This window comes from Scyliorhinus torazame, unplaced genomic scaffold (assembly GCF_047496885.1).
Source record: "Scyliorhinus torazame isolate Kashiwa2021f unplaced genomic scaffold, sScyTor2.1 scaffold_184, whole genome shotgun sequence".
Lineage (NCBI taxonomy): Eukaryota > Metazoa > Chordata > Chondrichthyes > Carcharhiniformes > Scyliorhinidae > Scyliorhinus > Scyliorhinus torazame.
Window position 1 is genome coordinate 69843 of NW_027307911.1, and position 17381 is coordinate 87223.

At 48.5% G+C, this 17381-nt stretch overlaps 1 protein-coding gene across 1 annotated transcript in view; it reads left to right on the plus strand.

Moving 5' to 3' along the window:
• LOC140405649 (glucagon receptor-like) overlaps positions 1-17381 on the plus strand; it is a 260778-nt gene that overhangs the window by 11911 nt on the left and 231486 nt on the right. The window contains exons 2-4 of the mRNA XM_072494182.1: positions 2065-2171; positions 5852-6008; positions 12010-12172. Of these exons, the coding sequence (XP_072350283.1) occupies positions 2098-2171; positions 5852-6008; positions 12010-12172 (394 nt within the window). The 5' untranslated portion in view covers positions 2065-2097. The remainder of the gene's footprint in view (positions 1-2064; positions 2172-5851; positions 6009-12009; positions 12173-17381) is intronic.

Genomic DNA, 17381 nt, shown 5'->3' on the forward strand with positions numbered 1-17381 from the left:
GTGCACGGTGCTCCGAGTGTGGGTCTGACCGAGGGATACGGAGACCTGGACTGTGCACGGTGCTCCGAGTGTGGGTCTGACCGAGGGACACGGAGACCGGGACTGTGCACGGTGTTCCGAGTGTGGGTCTAACCGAGGGATACGGAGACCGGGACTGTGCATGGTGCTTCGAGTGTCGGTCTGACCGAGGGACACGGAGACCGGGACTGTGCATGGTGCTCCGAGTGTGGGTCTGACCGCGGGATACGGGGACCGGGACTGTGCACGGTGCTCCGAGTGTGGCTCTAACCGAGGGATACGGAGACCTGGACTGTGCACGGTGCTCCGAGTGTGGGTCTGACCGTGGGATACGGAGACCCGGACTGTGCACGGTGCTCCGAGTGTGGGTCTAACCGAGGGATACGGAGACCGGGACTGTGCACGGTGCTCCGAGTGTGGGACGAACCGAGGGATACGGAGACCGGGACTGTGCACGGTGCTCCAAGTGCGGGTCTAACCGAGGGATACGGAGACCGGGACTGTGCACGGAGCTCCGAATGTGGGTTTAACCGAGGGATACGGAGACCGGGACTGTGCACGGTGCACCGAGTGTGGGTCTTAGCAAGGGATACGGAGACCGGGACTGTGCACTGTGCTCCGAGTGTGAGTCTAACCGAGGGATACGGAGACCGGGACTGTGCACGGTGCTGCGAGTCTGGGTCTAACCGAGGGATACGGAGACCGGGACTGTGCACGATGCTCCGAGTGTGGGTCGAACCGAGGGATACGGAGATCGGGACTGTGCACGGTGCTCCGAGTGTTGGTCTGACCGAGGGATACGGAGACCGGGACTGTGCACGGTGCTCAGAGTGTGGGTCTAACCGAGGGATACGGAGACCGGGACTGTGCACGGTGCTCCGAGTGTGGTTCTGACCGAGGGATATGGAGACCGGGACTGTGCACGGTGCTCCGAGTGTGGGTCGAACAGAGGGATACGGAGACCGGGACTGTGCACGGCGCTCCGAGTGTGGGTCTAACCGAGGGATACGGAGAACGGGACTGTGCACGGTGCTCCGAGTGTGGGTCTAACCGAGGGATACGGAGACCGGGATTGTGCACGGTGCTCCGAGTGTGGGTCTAACCGAGGGATACGGAGACCGGGACTGTGCACGGTGCTCCGAGTGTGGGTCTAACCGAGGGATACGGAGACCGGGACTGTGCACGGTGCTCCGAGTGTGGTTCTGACCGAGGGATATGGAGACCGGGACTGTGCACGGTGCTCCGAGTGTGGGTCTGACCGAGGAAAACGGAGACCGGGACTGTGCACGGTGCTCCGAGTGTGGGTCTGACCGAGGGATACGGAGACCGGGACTGTGCACCGTGCTCCGAGTATGGGTCTAACCGAGGGATACGGAGATCGGGACTGTGCACGGTGCTCCGAGTGTGTGTCTAACCGAGGGATACGGGGACCGGGACTGTGCACGGTGCTCCGAGTGTGGGTCTGACCGAGGGATACGGAGACCGGGACTGTGCACGGTGCTCCCTGTGTGGGTCTGACCGATGGATAGGGAGACCGGGACTGTGCACGGTACTCCGAGTGTGGGACCAACTGAGCGATATGGAGACCGGGACTGTGCACGGTGCTCGAGTGTGGGTCTGACCGAGGGACACAGAGACCGGGACTGTGCACGGTGCTCCGAGTGTGGGTCTGACCGAGGGATACAGAGACCGGCACTGTGCACGGTGCTCCGAGTGTGGGTCGGACCGAGGGATACGGAGACCGGGACTGTGCACGGTGCTCCGAGTGTGGGTCTAACCGAGGGATACGGAGACCGGGACTGTGCACGGTGCTCCGAGTGTGGGTCTGACCGAGGGATACGGAGACCGGGACTGTGCACGGTGCTCCGAGTGTGGGTCGAACCGAGCGATACGGAGACCGGGACTGTGCACGGTGCTCCGAGTGTGGGTCGAACCGAGCGATACGGAGACCGGGACTGTGCACGGTGCTCCCAGTCTGGGTCTAACCGAGGGATATGGTTGTTTGCGTTTGAAGTTAAGGTTTGTGAGATATCTTTTCTCTTGCAGACAGGCACCGAACACACTCTGGAGAAATTTCGAATGATGTACAATATCGGGTATGCCGTCTCCCTCACTGCCCTGGTCCTGGCCTGCGTGATCCTCATCGTTTTCAGGTACTGACCCTCTGACAGTGCAGCACTCCCTCAGTACTGACGCTCCGACAGTGCAGCACTCCCTCAGTACTGACCCTCTGACAGTGCGGCACTCCCTCAGTACTGACCCTCTGACAGTGCGGCACTCCCTCAGTACTGACGCTCTGACAGTGCAGCGCTCCCTCAGTACTGACCCTCTGACAGTGCGGCACTCCCTCAGTACTGACCCTCTGACAGTGCGGCACTCCCTCAGTACTGACCCTCTGACAGTGCGGCACTCCCTCAGTACTGACCCTCTGACAGTGCAGCACTCCCTCAGTACTGACCCTCTGACAGTGCGGCACTCCCTCAGTACTGACCCTCTGACAGTGCGGCACTCCCTCAGTACTGACCCTCTGACAGTGCAGCACTCCCTCAGTACTGACCCTCTGACAGTGCGGGGCTCCCTCAGTACTGACCCTCTGACAGTGCGGCACTCCCTCAGTACTTACCCTCTGACAGTGCGGCACTCCCTCAGTACTGACCCTCTGACAGTGCGGCACTCCCTCAGTACTGACCATCTGACAGTGCGGCACTCCCTCAGTACTGACCCTCTGACAGTGCGGCACTCCCTCAGTACTGACCCTCTGACAGTGCGGCACTCCCTCAGTACTGACCCTCTGACAGTGCAGCACTCCCTCAGTACTGACCCTCTGACAGTGCGGCACTCCCTCAGTACTGACCCTCTGACAGTGCGGCGCTCCCTCAGTACTGACCCTCTGACAGTGCGGCACTCCCTCAGTACTGACCCTCTGACAGTGCAGCACTCCCTCAGTACTGATCCTCTGACAGTGCAGCACTCCCTCAGTACTGACCCTCTGACAGTGCGGCACTCCCTCAGTACTGACCCTCTGACAGTGCGGCGCTCCCTCAGTACTGACCCTCTGACAGTGCGGCACTCCCTCAGTACTGACCCTCTGACAGTGCGGCACTCCCTCAGTACTGACCCTCTGACAGTGCGGCGCTCCCTCAGTACTGACCCTCTGACAGTGCAGCACTCCCTCAGTACTGACCCTCTGACAGTGCGGCACTCCCTCAGTACTGACCCTCTGACAGTGCAGCACTCCCTCAGTACTGATCCTCTGACAGTGCAGCACTCCCTCAGTACTGACCCTCTGACAGTGCGGCACTCCCTCAGTACTGACCCTCTGACAGTGCAGCACTCCCTCAGCACTGACCCTCTGACAGTGCAGCGCTCCCTCAGTACTGACCCTCTGACAGTGCGGCACTCCCTCAGTACTGACCCTCTGACAGTGCGGCACTCCCTCAGTACTGACCTTCTGACAGTGCGGCGCTCCCTCAGTACTGACCCTCTGACAGTGCGGCACTCCCTCAGTACTGACCCTCTGACAGTGCAGCACTCCCTCAGTACTGACCCTCTGACAGTGCGGCGCTCCCTCAGTACTGACCCTCTGACAGTGCAGCGCTCCCTCAGTACTGACCCTCTGACAGTGTGGCACTCCCTCAGTACTGACCTTCTGACAGTGCGGCACTCCCTCAGTACTGACCCTCTGACAGTGCGGCACTCCCTCAGTACTGACCCTCTGACAGTGCGGCACTCGCTCAGTACTGACCCTCTGACAGTGCGGCACTCCCTCAGTACTGACCCTCTGACAGTGCGGCACTCCCTCAGTACTGACCCTCTGACAGTGCGGCACTCCCTCAGTACTGACCCTCTGACAGTGCAGCACTCCCTCAGTACTGACCCTCTGACAGTGCGGCACTCCCTCAGTACTGACTCTCTGACAGTGCGGCACTCCCTCAGTACTGACCCTCTGACAGTGCAGCACTCCCTCAGTACTGACGCTCCGACAGTGCAGCACTCCCTCAGTACTGACCCTCTGACAGTGCGGCACTCCCTCAGTACTGACCCTCTGACAGTGCGAGGCTCCCTCAGTACTGACCCTCTGACAGTGCGGCACTCCCTCAGTACTGACCCTTTGACAGTGCGGCACTCCCTCAGTACTGACGCTCTGACAGTGCAGCGCTCCCTCAGTACTGACCCTCTGACAGTGCGGCACTCCCTCAGTACTGACCCTCTGACAGTGCGGCACTCCCTCAGTACTGACCCTCTGACAGTGCGGCACTCCCTCAGTACTGACCCTCTGACAGTGCAGCACTCCCTCAGTACTGACCCTCTGACAGTGCGGCACTCCCTCAGTACTGACCCTCTGACAGTGCGGCACTCCCTCAGTACTGACCCTCTGACAGTGCAGCACTCCCTCAGTACTGACCCTCTGACAGTGCGGGGCTCCCTCAGTACTGACCCTCTGACAGTGCGGCACTCCCTCAGTACTTACCCTCTGACAGTGCGGCACTCCCTCAGTACTGACCCTCTGACAGTGCGGCACTCCCTCAGTACTGACCATCTGACAGTGCGGCACTCCCTCAGTACTGACCCTCTGACAGTGCGGCACTCCCTCAGTACTGACCCTCTGACAGTGCGGCACTCCCTCAGTACTGACCCTCTGACAGTGCAGCACTCCCTCAGTACTGACCCTCTGACAGTGCGGCACTCCCTCAGTACTGACCCTCTGACAGTGCGGCGCTCCCTCAGTACTGACCCTCTGACAGTGCGGCACTCCCTCAGTACTGACCCTCTGACAGTGCAGCACTCCCTCAGTACTGATCCTCTGACAGTGCAGCACTCCCTCAGTACTGACCCTCTGACAGTGCGGCACTCCCTCAGTACTGACCCTCTGACAGTGCGGCGCTCCCTCAGTACTGACCCTCTGACAGTGCGGCACTCCCTCAGTACTGACCCTCTGACAGTGCAGCACTCCCTCAGTACTGATCCTCTGACAGTGCAGCACTCCCTCAGTACTGACCCTCTGACAGTGCGGCACTCCCTCAGTACTGACCCTCTGACAGTGCAGCACTCCCTCAGTACTGACCCTCTGACAGTGCAGCACTCCCTCAGTACTGACCCTCTGACAGTGCGGCACTCCCTCAGTACTGACCCTCTGACAGTGCGGCACTCCCTCAGTACTGACCTTCTGACAGTGCGGCGCTCCCTCAGTACTGACCCTCTGACAGTGCGGCACTCCCTCAGTACTGACCCTCTGACAGTGCGGCGCTCCCTCAGTACTGACCCTCTGACAGTGCGGCGCTCCCTCAGTACTGTCCCTCTGACAGTGCAGCACTCCCTCAGTACTGACCCTCTGACAGTGCAGCACTCCCTCAGTACTGACCCTCTGACAGTGCGGCGCTCCCTCAGTACTGACCCTCTGACAGTGCCCCACTCCCTCAGTACTGACCCTCTGACAGTGCGGCACTCCTCAGTACTGACCCTCTGACAGTGCAGCACTCCCTCAGTACTGACCCTCTGACAGTGCGGCACTCCTCAGTACTGACCCTCTGACAGTGCAGCACTCCCTCAGTACTGATCCTCTGACAGTGCGGCACTCCCTCAGTACTGACCCTCTGACAGTGCGGCACTCCCTCAGTACTGACCCTCTGACAGTGCCGCACTCCCTCAGTACTGACCGTCTGACAGTGCAGCACTCCCTCAGTACTGACCCTCTGACAGTGCGGCACTCCCTCAGTACTGACTCTCTGACAGTGCGGGGCTCCCTCAGTTTTGAGGAGAATGCAGTGACTGACTCTCCCCAGTGATGTTGTCTTTTACCGTCCCTCCTTTCTGTCCCCCTCCGTCTCTCCAGGAGGTTGCACTGCACTCGAAATTACATCCACCTCAACCTCTTTGTGTCCTTCATTTTACGAGCTGCGTCTATCCTCACTCGGGATGGTCTCCTTTGGAGTCGGTTAAACCCAGCGATCGACGACCCAAAGGACATGATGTCCCGGCTCGATGAACAGGTGAGTGTCGGTATTTCTCCAGTCCCTCCAATTCTCATCCTCCTCGTCAAATCCCTCCCTCGCCCTCCCCTCCCTCTCTATCTCTGTAACCTCCTCCACCCCCTACAATTCCCATCCTCCTCGTCAAATCCCTCCCTCGCTCCCTCCCTCCCTATCTCTGTAACCTCCTCCAGCCCCTACAATTCCCATCCTCCTGTTCAAATCCCTCCCTATCTCTGTAACCTCCTCCACCCCCTACAATTCCCATCCTCCTGTTCAAATCCCTCCCTCCCTCCCTATCTCTGTAACCTCCTCCACCCCCTACAATTCCCATCCTCCTCGTCAAATCCCTCCCTCCCTCCCTATCTCTGTAACCTCCTCCAGCCCCTACAATTCCCATCCTCCTGTTCAAATCCCTCCCTCCCTATCTCTGTAACCTCCTCCAGCCCCTACAATTCTCATCCTCCTGTTCAAATCTCTCCCTCGCCCCCCCTCCCTCCCTATCTCTGTAACCTCCTCCATCCCCTACAATTCTCATCCTCCTGTTCAAATCCCTCCCTCCCTCCCTATCTCTGTAACCTCCTCCAGCCCCTACAATTCTCATCCTCCTGCTCAAATCCCTCCCTCGCCCTCCTCCCTCCCTATCTCTGTAACCTCCTCCAGCCCCTACAATTCCCATCCTCCTGTTCAAATCTCTCCCTCCCTCCCTATCTCTGTAACCTCCTCCAGCCCCTACAATTCCCATCTTCCTGTTCAAATCCCTCCCTCGCCCTCCTCCCTCCCTATCTCTGTAACCTCCTCCAGCCCCTACAATTCCCATCCTCCTGTTCAAATCTCTCCCTCCCTATCTCTGTAACCTCCTCCAGCCCCTACAATTCTCATCCTCCTGTTCAAATCCCTCCCTCGCCCCCTCCCTCCCTATCTCTGTAACCTCCTCCAGCCCCTACAATTCCCATCCTCCTGTTCAAATCCCTCCCTCCCTCCCTCCCTATCTCTGTAACCTCCTCCAGCCCCTACAATTCTCATCCTGCTGTTCAAATCCCTCCCTCGCCACCTCCCTCCCTATCTCTGTAACCTCCTCCAGCCCCTACAATTCCCATCCTCCTGTTCAAATCCCTCCCTCCCTCCCTCCCTATCTTTGTAACCTCCTCCAGCCCCTACAATTCTCATCCTCCTGTTCAAATCCCTCCCTCGCTCCCTCCCTCCCTATCTCTGTAACCTCCTCCAGCCCCTACAATTCTCATCCTCCTGCGCAAATCCCTCCCTCCCTCCCTATCTCTGTCACCTCCTCCAGCCCCGACAATTCCCATCCTCTTGTTCAAATCCCTCCCTCGCTCCCTCCCTATCTCTGTAACCTCCTCCAGCCCCTACAATTCTCATCCTCCTGTTCAAATTCCTCCCTCCCTCCCTATCTCTGTAACCTCCTCCAGCCCCGACAATTCCCATCCTCCTGTTCAAATCCCTCCCTCCCTCCCTATCTCTGTCACCTCCTCCAGCCCCTACAATTCTCATCCTCCTGTTCAAATCCCTCCCTCGCTCCCTCCCTCCCTATCTCTGTAACCTCCTCCAGCTCCTACAATTCTCATCCTCCTGCTCAAATCCCTCCCTCCCTCCCTGTCTCTGTAACCTCCTCCAGCCCCTACAATTCCCATCCTCCTGTTCAAATCCCTCCCTCGCTCCCTCCCTCCCTATCTCTGTAACCTCCTCCAGCCCCTACAATTCCCATCCTCCTGTTCAAATCCCTCCCTCGCCCACTCCCTATCTCTGTAACCTCCTCCAGCCCCTACAATTCCCATCCTCCTGTTCAAATCCCTCCCTCCCTCCCTATCTCTGTAACCTCCTCTAGCCCCTACAATTCCCATCCTCCTGTTCAAATCCCTCCCTCCCTCCCTCCCTGTCTCTGTAACCTCCTCCAGCCCCTACAATTCCCATCCTCCTGTTCAAATACCTCCCTCGCCCCCTCCCTATCTCTGTAACCTCCTACAGCCCCTACAATTCCCATCCTCCTGTTCAAATCCCTCCCTCCCTCCCTATCTCTGTAACCTCCTCCAGCCCCTACAATTCCCATCCTCCTGTTCAAATCCCTCCCTCCCTCCCTCCCTGTCTCTGTAACCTCCTCCAGCCCCTACAATTCCCATCCTCCTGTTCAAATCCCTCCCTCGCTCCCTCCCTATCTCTGTAACCTCCTCCAGCCCCTACAATTCCCATCCTCCTGTTCAAATCCCTTCCTCGCTCCCTCCCTATCTCTGTAACCTCCTCCAGCCCCTACAATTCCCATCCTACTGTTCAAATCCCTCCCTCGCCCCCCTCCCTCCCTATCTCTGTAACCTCCTCCCGCCCCTACAATTCTCATCCTCCTGTTCAAATCCCTCCCTCCCTCCCTCCCTATCTCTGTAACCTCCTCCAGCCCCTACAATTCTCATCCTCCTCTTCAAATCCCTCCCTCGCTCCCTCACTCCCTATCTCTGTAACCTCCTCCAGCCCCGACAATTCCCATCCTCCTGTTCAAATCTCTCCCTCCCTCCCTATCTCTGTAACCACCTCCAGCCCCTACAATTCCCATCCTCCTGTTCAAATCCCTTTCTCCCTCCCTATCTCTGTAACCTCCTCCAGACCCTACAATTCTCAACCTCCTGTTCAAATCCCTCCCTCGCTCCCTCCCTCCCTATCTCTGTAACCTCCTCCAGCCCCTACAATTCCCATCCTCCTGTTCAAATCCCTCCCTCGCTCCCTCCCTCCCTATCTCTGTAACCTCCTCCAGCCCCTACAATTCCCATCCTCCTGTTCAAATCCCTCCCTCCCTATCTCCGTAACTCCTCCAGCCCCTACAATTCCCATCCTCCTGTTCAAATCCCTCCCTCGCTCCCTCCCTATCTCTGTAACCTCTTCCAGCCCGTACAATTCCCATCCTCCTGTTCAAATCCCTCCCTCGCCCCTTCCCTCCCTATCTCTGTAACCTCCTCCAGCCCCTACAATTCCCATCCTCCTGTTCAAATACCTCCCTCGCCCCCTCCCTCCCTATCTCTGGAACCTCCTCCAGCCCCTACAATTCCCATCCTGCTGTTCAAATCCCTCCCTCCCTCCCTATCTCTGTAACCTCCTCCAGACCCTACAATTCCCATCCTCCTGTTCAAATCCCTCCCTCCCTCCCTATCTCTGTAACATCCTCCAGCCCCGACAATTCTCATCCTCCTGTCCTAATACCTCCCTCGCCCCCTCCCTCCCTATCTCTGTAACCTCCGCCAGCCCCTACAATTCTCATCTTCCTGTTCAAATCCCTCCCTCGCCCCCTCCCTCCCTTTCTCTGTAACCTCCTCCAGCCCCTACAATTCTCATCCTCCTGTGCAAATCCCTCCCTCCCTCCCTATCTCTGTAACCTCCTCCAGCCCCTACAATTCTCACCCTCCTGTTCAAATCCCTCGCTCCCTCCCTATCTCTGTAAACTCCTCCAGCCCCTACAATTCCCATCCTCCTGTTCAAATCCCTCCCTCCCTCCCTATCTCTGTAAACTCCTCCAGCCCCTACAATTCTCATCCTCCTGTTCAAATCCCTCCCTCGCTCCCTCCCTCCCTATCTCTGTAACCTCCTCCAGCCCCTACAATTCCCATCCTCCTGTTCAAATCCCTCCCTCCCTCCCTATCTCTGTAACCTCCTCCAGCCCCTACAATTCCCATCCTCCTGTTCAAATCCCTCCCTCCCTCACTATCTCTGTAACCTACATCGCTCCGATATCTCTGCGTTATGCCCATTTCGGCCACTGGGGGCTCTTTGGGGGAGAGGGTGTGGGTGGGGGACCCTACCCTAGACCTGTCTCATTCTCTCTGTCTCTCCAACTCTCGCTCTCTCCCTCGCAATATTTCTCCCTCTCTCTCTATCTATATCTCTCTCTCCGTTTCTCTCTCTCTGTCTGTCTGTCTATCTCTGTCTGTCAAACTCTCTCTCTTTCCATCTCTCTCTGCCTATCTCCCTCTCTCCCCCCCTCTCCATATCTCCTTCCAGCTCTCACTGTGCCTCTCCCTGTCTCCATCTCTCTTTGTGTCAGTCTCTTTCCCTCTCTCTGTCAATTCTTCCTCTCTCTCAGTCTCTCCATTTCTTCCTCGCTCGCTCTCTTGGTCGCTCTCTGTCTCTCTCTCTATCTCTCTCTCTGTCTCTCTCTCTCTCTCTCTCTCTCTGTCTCTCTCTCTGTCTCTCTCTATCTCTCTCTCTCTGTCTCTCTCTCTGTCTCTCTCTCTGTCTCTCTCTCTCTGTCTCTCTCCCTCTCTGTCTCTCTATGTCTTTCTCTCTCTCTCTGTCTCTCTCTCTCCATCTCTCTCTCACTCTCTGTCTCTCTCTCTCTGTCTCTATCTCTCTCTCTATGACTCTCTCTCTCTGTCTCTCTCTCTGTCTCTCACTCTCTGTCTCTCTCTCTATGTCTCTCTCTCTCCGTCTCTGTCTCTCTCTCTCTGTCTCTCTCTCTCTGTCTCTCTCTGTCTCTCTCTCTGTCTCTCTCTCTCTCTCTGTCTCTCTCTCTGTCTCTCTCTCTCTCTCTGTCTCTCTCTCTGTCTCTCTCTCTCTCTGTCTCTCTCTCTCTCTCTCTCTGTCTCTCTCTGTCTCTCTCTCTGTCTCTCTCTCTCTCTCTCTCTCTCTCTCTCTCAGTCTCTCTCTCCATCTCTCTCTCACTCTCTGTCTCTCTCTCTCTGTCTCTATCTCTCTCTCTATGACTCTCTCTCTCTGTCTCTCTCTCTGTCTCTCACTCTCTGTCTCTCTCTCTATGTCTCTCTCTCTCCGTCTCTGTCTCTCTCTCTGTCTCTCTCTCTCTCTATGACTCTCTCTATGTCTCTCTCTCCCCCTCTCTCCCTCTCTCTATCTCTCCCCATCACTCTCTCTCTCCATTTATCTCTCTCCAGCTCTCTTTTGCGCTCCATCTCTCTCGCATCGCTCTCCATTTCTCTCTCTCTCGTTTAACATCTCTCCCTCTTCATCCCTCTCTCTGTCTCTCTCCACCTCTTTCTCCCTCCACCTCTCTCTCTCGCCACCTCTCTCTTTGTAGCTGTCAATCCATCTCTCTCTCTCTCTCAGTCTCTCTCTATCTGCGTCTCTCTCTCTCTGCCTCCGTCTCTCTCTGTCTCTCTTTGTCTCTCTCTCTCTCTGTCTCTCTCTCTCGCTCTCTCTCTCGCTGTCTCTCTCTGTCTGTCTCTCTCTCTCTCTCTCTGTGTCTCTCTCCGTCTCTGTCTCTCTCTCTCTCTGTCTCTCTCTGTCTCTCTCTCTGTCTCTCTGATTCTGTCTCTCTCTCTCTCTGTCTCTCTCTCTCTCTCTGTCTCTCTCTCTCTCTCTCTCTGTCTCTCTCTGTCTCTCTCTCTCTCTCTCTGTCTCTCTCTCTGTCTCTCTCTGTCTCTCTCTCTGTCTCTCTCTCTCTCTCTCTGTCTCTCTCTCTCTGTCTCTCTCTCTGTCTCTCTCTCTCTCTCTCTCTGTGTCTCTCTCCGTCTCTGTCTCTCTGTCTCTCTGTCTCTCTCTCTGTCTCTGTCTCTCTGTCTATCTCTCTGTCTCTCTCTCTCTGTCTCTCTTTGTCTCTCTCTCTCTCTCTGTCTCTCTCTCTCGCTCTCTCTCTCGCTGTCTCTCTCTATCTGCGTCTCTCTCTCTCTGCCTCCGTCTCTCTCTGTCTCTCTTTGTCTCTCTCTCTCTCTGTCTCTCTCTCTCGCTCTCTCTCTCGCAGTCTCTCTCTGTCTCTCTCTCTCTCTCTGTCTCTCTCTCCGTCTCTGTCTCTCTCTCTCTCTGTCTCTCTCTCTGTCTGTCTCTCTCTCTGCCTCTGTCTCTCTGTCTATCTCTCTCTCTCTCTCTCTCTCTCTGTCAATCTCCCTCTCTCTCTGTCTCTCTCTCTCACCATCTCAGCGTTGGAGGGTGGGGCGGGGCGGGGGAGTTTGAAGTTTGACCTGGAAAACCCTCGGGATTTGCGGATGGTGTAACCGATTCGTGGATGTAAGATTCTCTCTCCCCCTCTCTCTCCCGCTCGCTCACTCTCTCCGTTTCTTTGTCCTGTGTTAAGGCAGCAGTGATACCGTGTAGGATAATGCACATACTGTCTCAGTACTGTATCCTCGCCAATTATTACTGGCTACTGGTCGAAGGAATGTACCTCCACAATCTCCTGGTGTTCATGGTCCTGACGGAGAAGACGAACTACCTGGTGTACATGACCTGCGGATGGGGTAAGCGTTCGGGAACAGATCGCGACCAGAATTGATCATGTCGCAGTCGACATCCGCTGTGCGTCGGGGCTGGAGGGAGCGGATGTCGAAGGTGGGGGGGGGGGGGATTAGTGCGTCGATCGAGCGGGGATAGTGGGGGCTGCTTTGCCCTGGGTGGTGTCGAGATTCTCCAGTGTCGTTGGAGCTCCCAGTGATGATGGCGCTCAGCTTAAATTCTGGGCTCCTCCAAATCCCCCCCACCCCACCTCCCCACTCAACAATATCACATCCCTCCCTCCAAAGAAGTCTCACTCCTCCTGACCCCGCCCACAGAACAAAAAAGGAACAAGCTGCAAAAACAAACAAACACGAATTGATCAGTGATTAACCGCGTTAGTGCTTTTTAACAAAAATATAAATTGATCACTGATTAACTGCGTTAGTGCTTTTTAACATAAAATATAAACTGATCACTGATTAACTGCTTTAGTGCTTTTGAACAAAATATAAATTGATCAGTGATTAACTGCTTTAGTGCTTTTTAACAAAATATAAACTGATCACTGATTAACTGCTTTAGTGCTTTTTAACAAAAATATAAACTGATCATTGATTAACTGCGTTAGTGCTTTTTAACAAAATATAAACTGATCACTGATTAACTGCGTTAGTGCTTTTTAACATAAAATATAAACTGATCACTGATTAACTGCGTTAGTGCTTTTTAACAAAAATATAAACTGATCATTGATTAACTGCGTTAGTGCTTTTTACCAGAAATATAAATTGATCACTGATTAACTGCGTTAGTGCTTTTTAACATAAAATATAAACTGATCACTGATTAACTGCGTTAGTGCTTTTTAACATAAAATATAAATTGATCATTGATTAACTGCGTTAGTGCTTTTTAACAAAAATATAAATTGATCACTGATTAACTGCGTGAGTGCTTTTTAACAAAAATATAAATTGATCATTGATTAACTGCGTTAGTGCTTTTTACCAGAATTATAAATTGATCATTGATTAACTGCGTTAGTCCTTTTTAACAAAAATATAAACTGATCATTGATTAACTGCGTTAGTGCTTTTTACCAGAAATATAAATTGATCACTGATTAACTGCGTTAGTGCTTTTTAACATAAAATATAAACTGATCACTGATTAACTGCGTTAGTGCTTTTTAACATAAAATATAAATTGATCATTGATTAACTGCGTTAGTGCTTTTTAACAAAAATATAAATTGATCACTGATTAACTGCGTTAGTGCTTTTTAACATAAAATATAAACTGATCACTGATTAACTGCTTTAGTGCTTTTGAACAAAATATAAATTGATCATTGATTAACTGCGTTAGTGCTTTTTAACAAAAATATAAATTGATCATTGATTAACTGCGTTAGTGCTTTTGAACAAAAATATAAATTGATCACTGATTAACTGCTTTAGTGCTTTTTAACAAAAATATAAATTGATCATTGATTAACTGCGTTAGTGCTTTTTAACAAAAATATAAATTGATCATTGATTAACTGCGTTAGTGCTTTTTAACAAAAATATAAATTGATCATTGATTAACTGCGTTAGTGCTTTTGAACAAAAATATAAATTGATCACTGATTAACTGCTTTAGTGCTTTTTAACAAAAATATAAATTGACCATTGATTAACTGCGTTAGTGCTTTTTAATAAAAATATAAATTGATCACTGATTAACTGCTTTAGTGCTTATTAACAAAAATATAAATTGATCACTGATTAACTGCGTTAGTGCTTTTTAACAAAAATATGAATTGATCACTGATTAACTGCGTTAGTGCTTTTTAACAAAAATATAAATTGATCACTGATTAACTGCGTTAGTGCTTTTTACCAGAAATATAAATTGATCATTGATTAACTGCTTTAGTGCTTTTTAACATAAAATATAAACTGATCACTGATTAACTGCGTTAGTGCTTTTTAACAAAAATATAAACTGATCATTGATTAACTGCGTTCGTGCTTTTTACCAGAAATATAAATTGATCACTGATTAACTGCGTTAGTGCTTTTTAACATAAAATATAAACTGATCACTGATTAACTGCGTTAGTGCTTTTTAACATAAAATATAAATTGATCACTGATTAACTGCGTTAGTGCTTTTTAACAAAAATATAAATTGATCACTGATTAACTGCGTGAGTGCTTTTTAACAAAAATATAAATTGATCATTGATTAACTGCGTTAGTGCTTTTTACCAGAATTATAAATTGATCATTGATTAACTGCGTTAGTCCTTTTTAACAAAAATATAAACTGATCATTGATTAACTGCGTTAGTGCTTTTTACCAGAAATATAAATTGATCACTGATTAACTGCGTTAGTGCTTTTTAACATAAAATATAAACTGATCACTGATTAACTGCGTTAGTGCTTTTTAACATAAAATATAAATTGATCATTGATTAACTGCGTTAGTGCTTTTTAACAAAAATATAAATTGATCACTGATTAACTGCGTTAGTGCTTTTTAACATAAAATATAAACTGATCACTGATTAACTGCGTTAGTGCTTTTTAACATAAAATATAAATTGATCATTGATTAACTGCGTTAGTGCTTTTTAACAAAAATATAAATTGATCACTGATTAACTGCGTTAGTGCTTTTTAACATAAAATATAAACTGATCACTGATTAACTGCTTTAGTGCTTTTGAACAAAATATAAATTGATCATTGATTAACTGCGTTAGTGCTTTTTAACAAAAATATAAATTGATCATTGATTAACTGCGTTAGTGCTTTTGAACAAAAATATAAATTGATCACTGAGTAACTGCTTTAGTGCTTTTTAACAAAAATATAAATTGATCATTGATTAACTGCGTTAGTGCTTTTTAACAAAAATATAAATTGATCATTGATTAACTGCGTTAGTGCTTTTTAACAAAAATATAAATTGATCATTGATTAACTGCGTTAGTGCTTTTGAACAAAAATATAAATTGATCACTGATTAACTGCGTTAGTGCTTTTTAACAAAAATATAAATTGATCACTGATTAACTGCGTTAGTGCTTTTTACCAGAAATATAAATTGATCATTGATTAACTGCTTTAGTGCTTTTTAACAAAAATATAAACTGATCCTTGATTAACTGCTTTAGTGCTTTCGACCAGAAATATAAATTGATCATTGATTAACTGCGTTAGTGCTTTCTACCAGAAATATAAATTGATCTCTGATTAACTGCTTTAGTGCTTTCGACCAGAAATATAAATTGATCATTGATTAACTGCGTTAGTGCTTTCTACCAAAAATATAAATTGATCATTGATTAACTGCGTTAGTGCTTTCGACCAGAAATATAAATTGATCACTGATTAACTGCTTTAGTGCTTTCGACCAGAAAAATAAATTGATCACTGATTAACCGCGTTAGTGCTTTCTACCAGAAAGATAAATTGATCATTGATTTACTGCGTTAGTGCTTTTTCACAAAAATATAAATTGATCACTGATTAACTGCTTCAGTGCTTTTTAACAAAAATATAAACTGATCATTGATTAACTGCGTTAGTGCTTTCGACCAGAAATATAAACTGATCATTGATTAACTGCGTTAGTGCTTTTTAACAGAAATATAAATTGATCATTGATTAACTGCGTTAGTGCTTTTTAACAAAAATATAAATTGATCACTGATTAACTGCGTTAGTGCTTTTTAACAAAAATATAAATTGATCATTGATTAACTGCGTTAGTGCTTTCGACCAGAAATATAAATTGATCACTGATTAACTGCGTTAGTGCTTTTTAACAAAAATATAAATTGATCACTGATTAACTGCGTTAGTGCTTTTTAACAAAAATATAAACTGATCATTGATTAACTGCGTTAGTGCTTTTTAACAAAAATATAAACTGATCATTGATTAACTGCTTTAGTGCTTTTTAACAAAAATGTAAACTGATCATTGATTAACTGAGTTAGTGCTTTTTAACAAAAATATAAATTGATCATTGATTAACTGCTTGAGTGCTTTTTAACAAAAATATAAATTGATCATTGATTAACTGCTTTAGTGCTTTTTACCAGAAATATAAACTGATCATTGATTAACTGCTTTAGTGCTTTCTACCAGAAATATAAACTGATCACTGATTAACTGCGTTAGTGCTTTCTACCAGAAATATAAACTGATCACTGATTAACTGCGTTAGTGCTTTTTAACAAAAATATAAATTGATCACATATTAACTGCGTTAGTGCTTTTTAACAAAAATATAAATTGATCATTGATTAACTGCGTTAGTGCTTTCTACCAGAAATATAAACTGATCACTGATTAACTGCGTTAGTGCTTTTTAACAAAAATATAAATTGATCACTGATTAACTGCGTTAGTGCTTTTTAACAAAAATATAAATTGATCATTGATTAACTGCGTTAGTGCTTTTTAACAAAAATATAAATTGATCATTGATTAACTGCATTAGTGCTTTTTACCAGAAATATAAATTGATCATTGATTAACTGCTTTAGTGCTTTCTACCAGAAATATAAATTGATCATTGATTAACTGCGTTAGTGCTTTCTACCAGAAATATAAACTGATCACTGATTAACTGCGTTAGTGCTTTTTAACAAAAATATAAATTGATCACTGATTAACTGCGTTAGTGCTTTTTAACAAAAATATAAATTGATCATTGATTAACTGCGTTAGTGCTTTTTAACAAAAATATAAATTGATCATTGATTAACTGCATTAGTGCTTTTTACCACAAATATAAATTGATCATTGATTAACTGCTTTAGTGCTTTCTACCAGAAATATAAATTGATCATTGATTAACTGCGTTAGTGCTTTTTAACATAAATATAAATTGATCATTGATTAACTGCTTTGGTGCTTTTTAACAAAAATATAAATTGATCACTGATTAACTGCTTTAGTGCTTTCTACCAGAAATATAAATTGATCATTGATTAACTGCGTGAGTGCTTTTTACCAGAAATATATATTGATCATTGATTAACTGCGTTAGTGCTTTCTACCAGAAATATAAATTGATCATTGATTAACTGCGTTAGTGCTTTCTACCAGAAATATAAATTGATCATTGATTATCTGCTTTAGTGCTTTTTAACTAAAATATAAATTGATCACTGATTAACTGCGTTAGTGCTTTTTAACAAAAATATAAATTGATCACTGATTAACT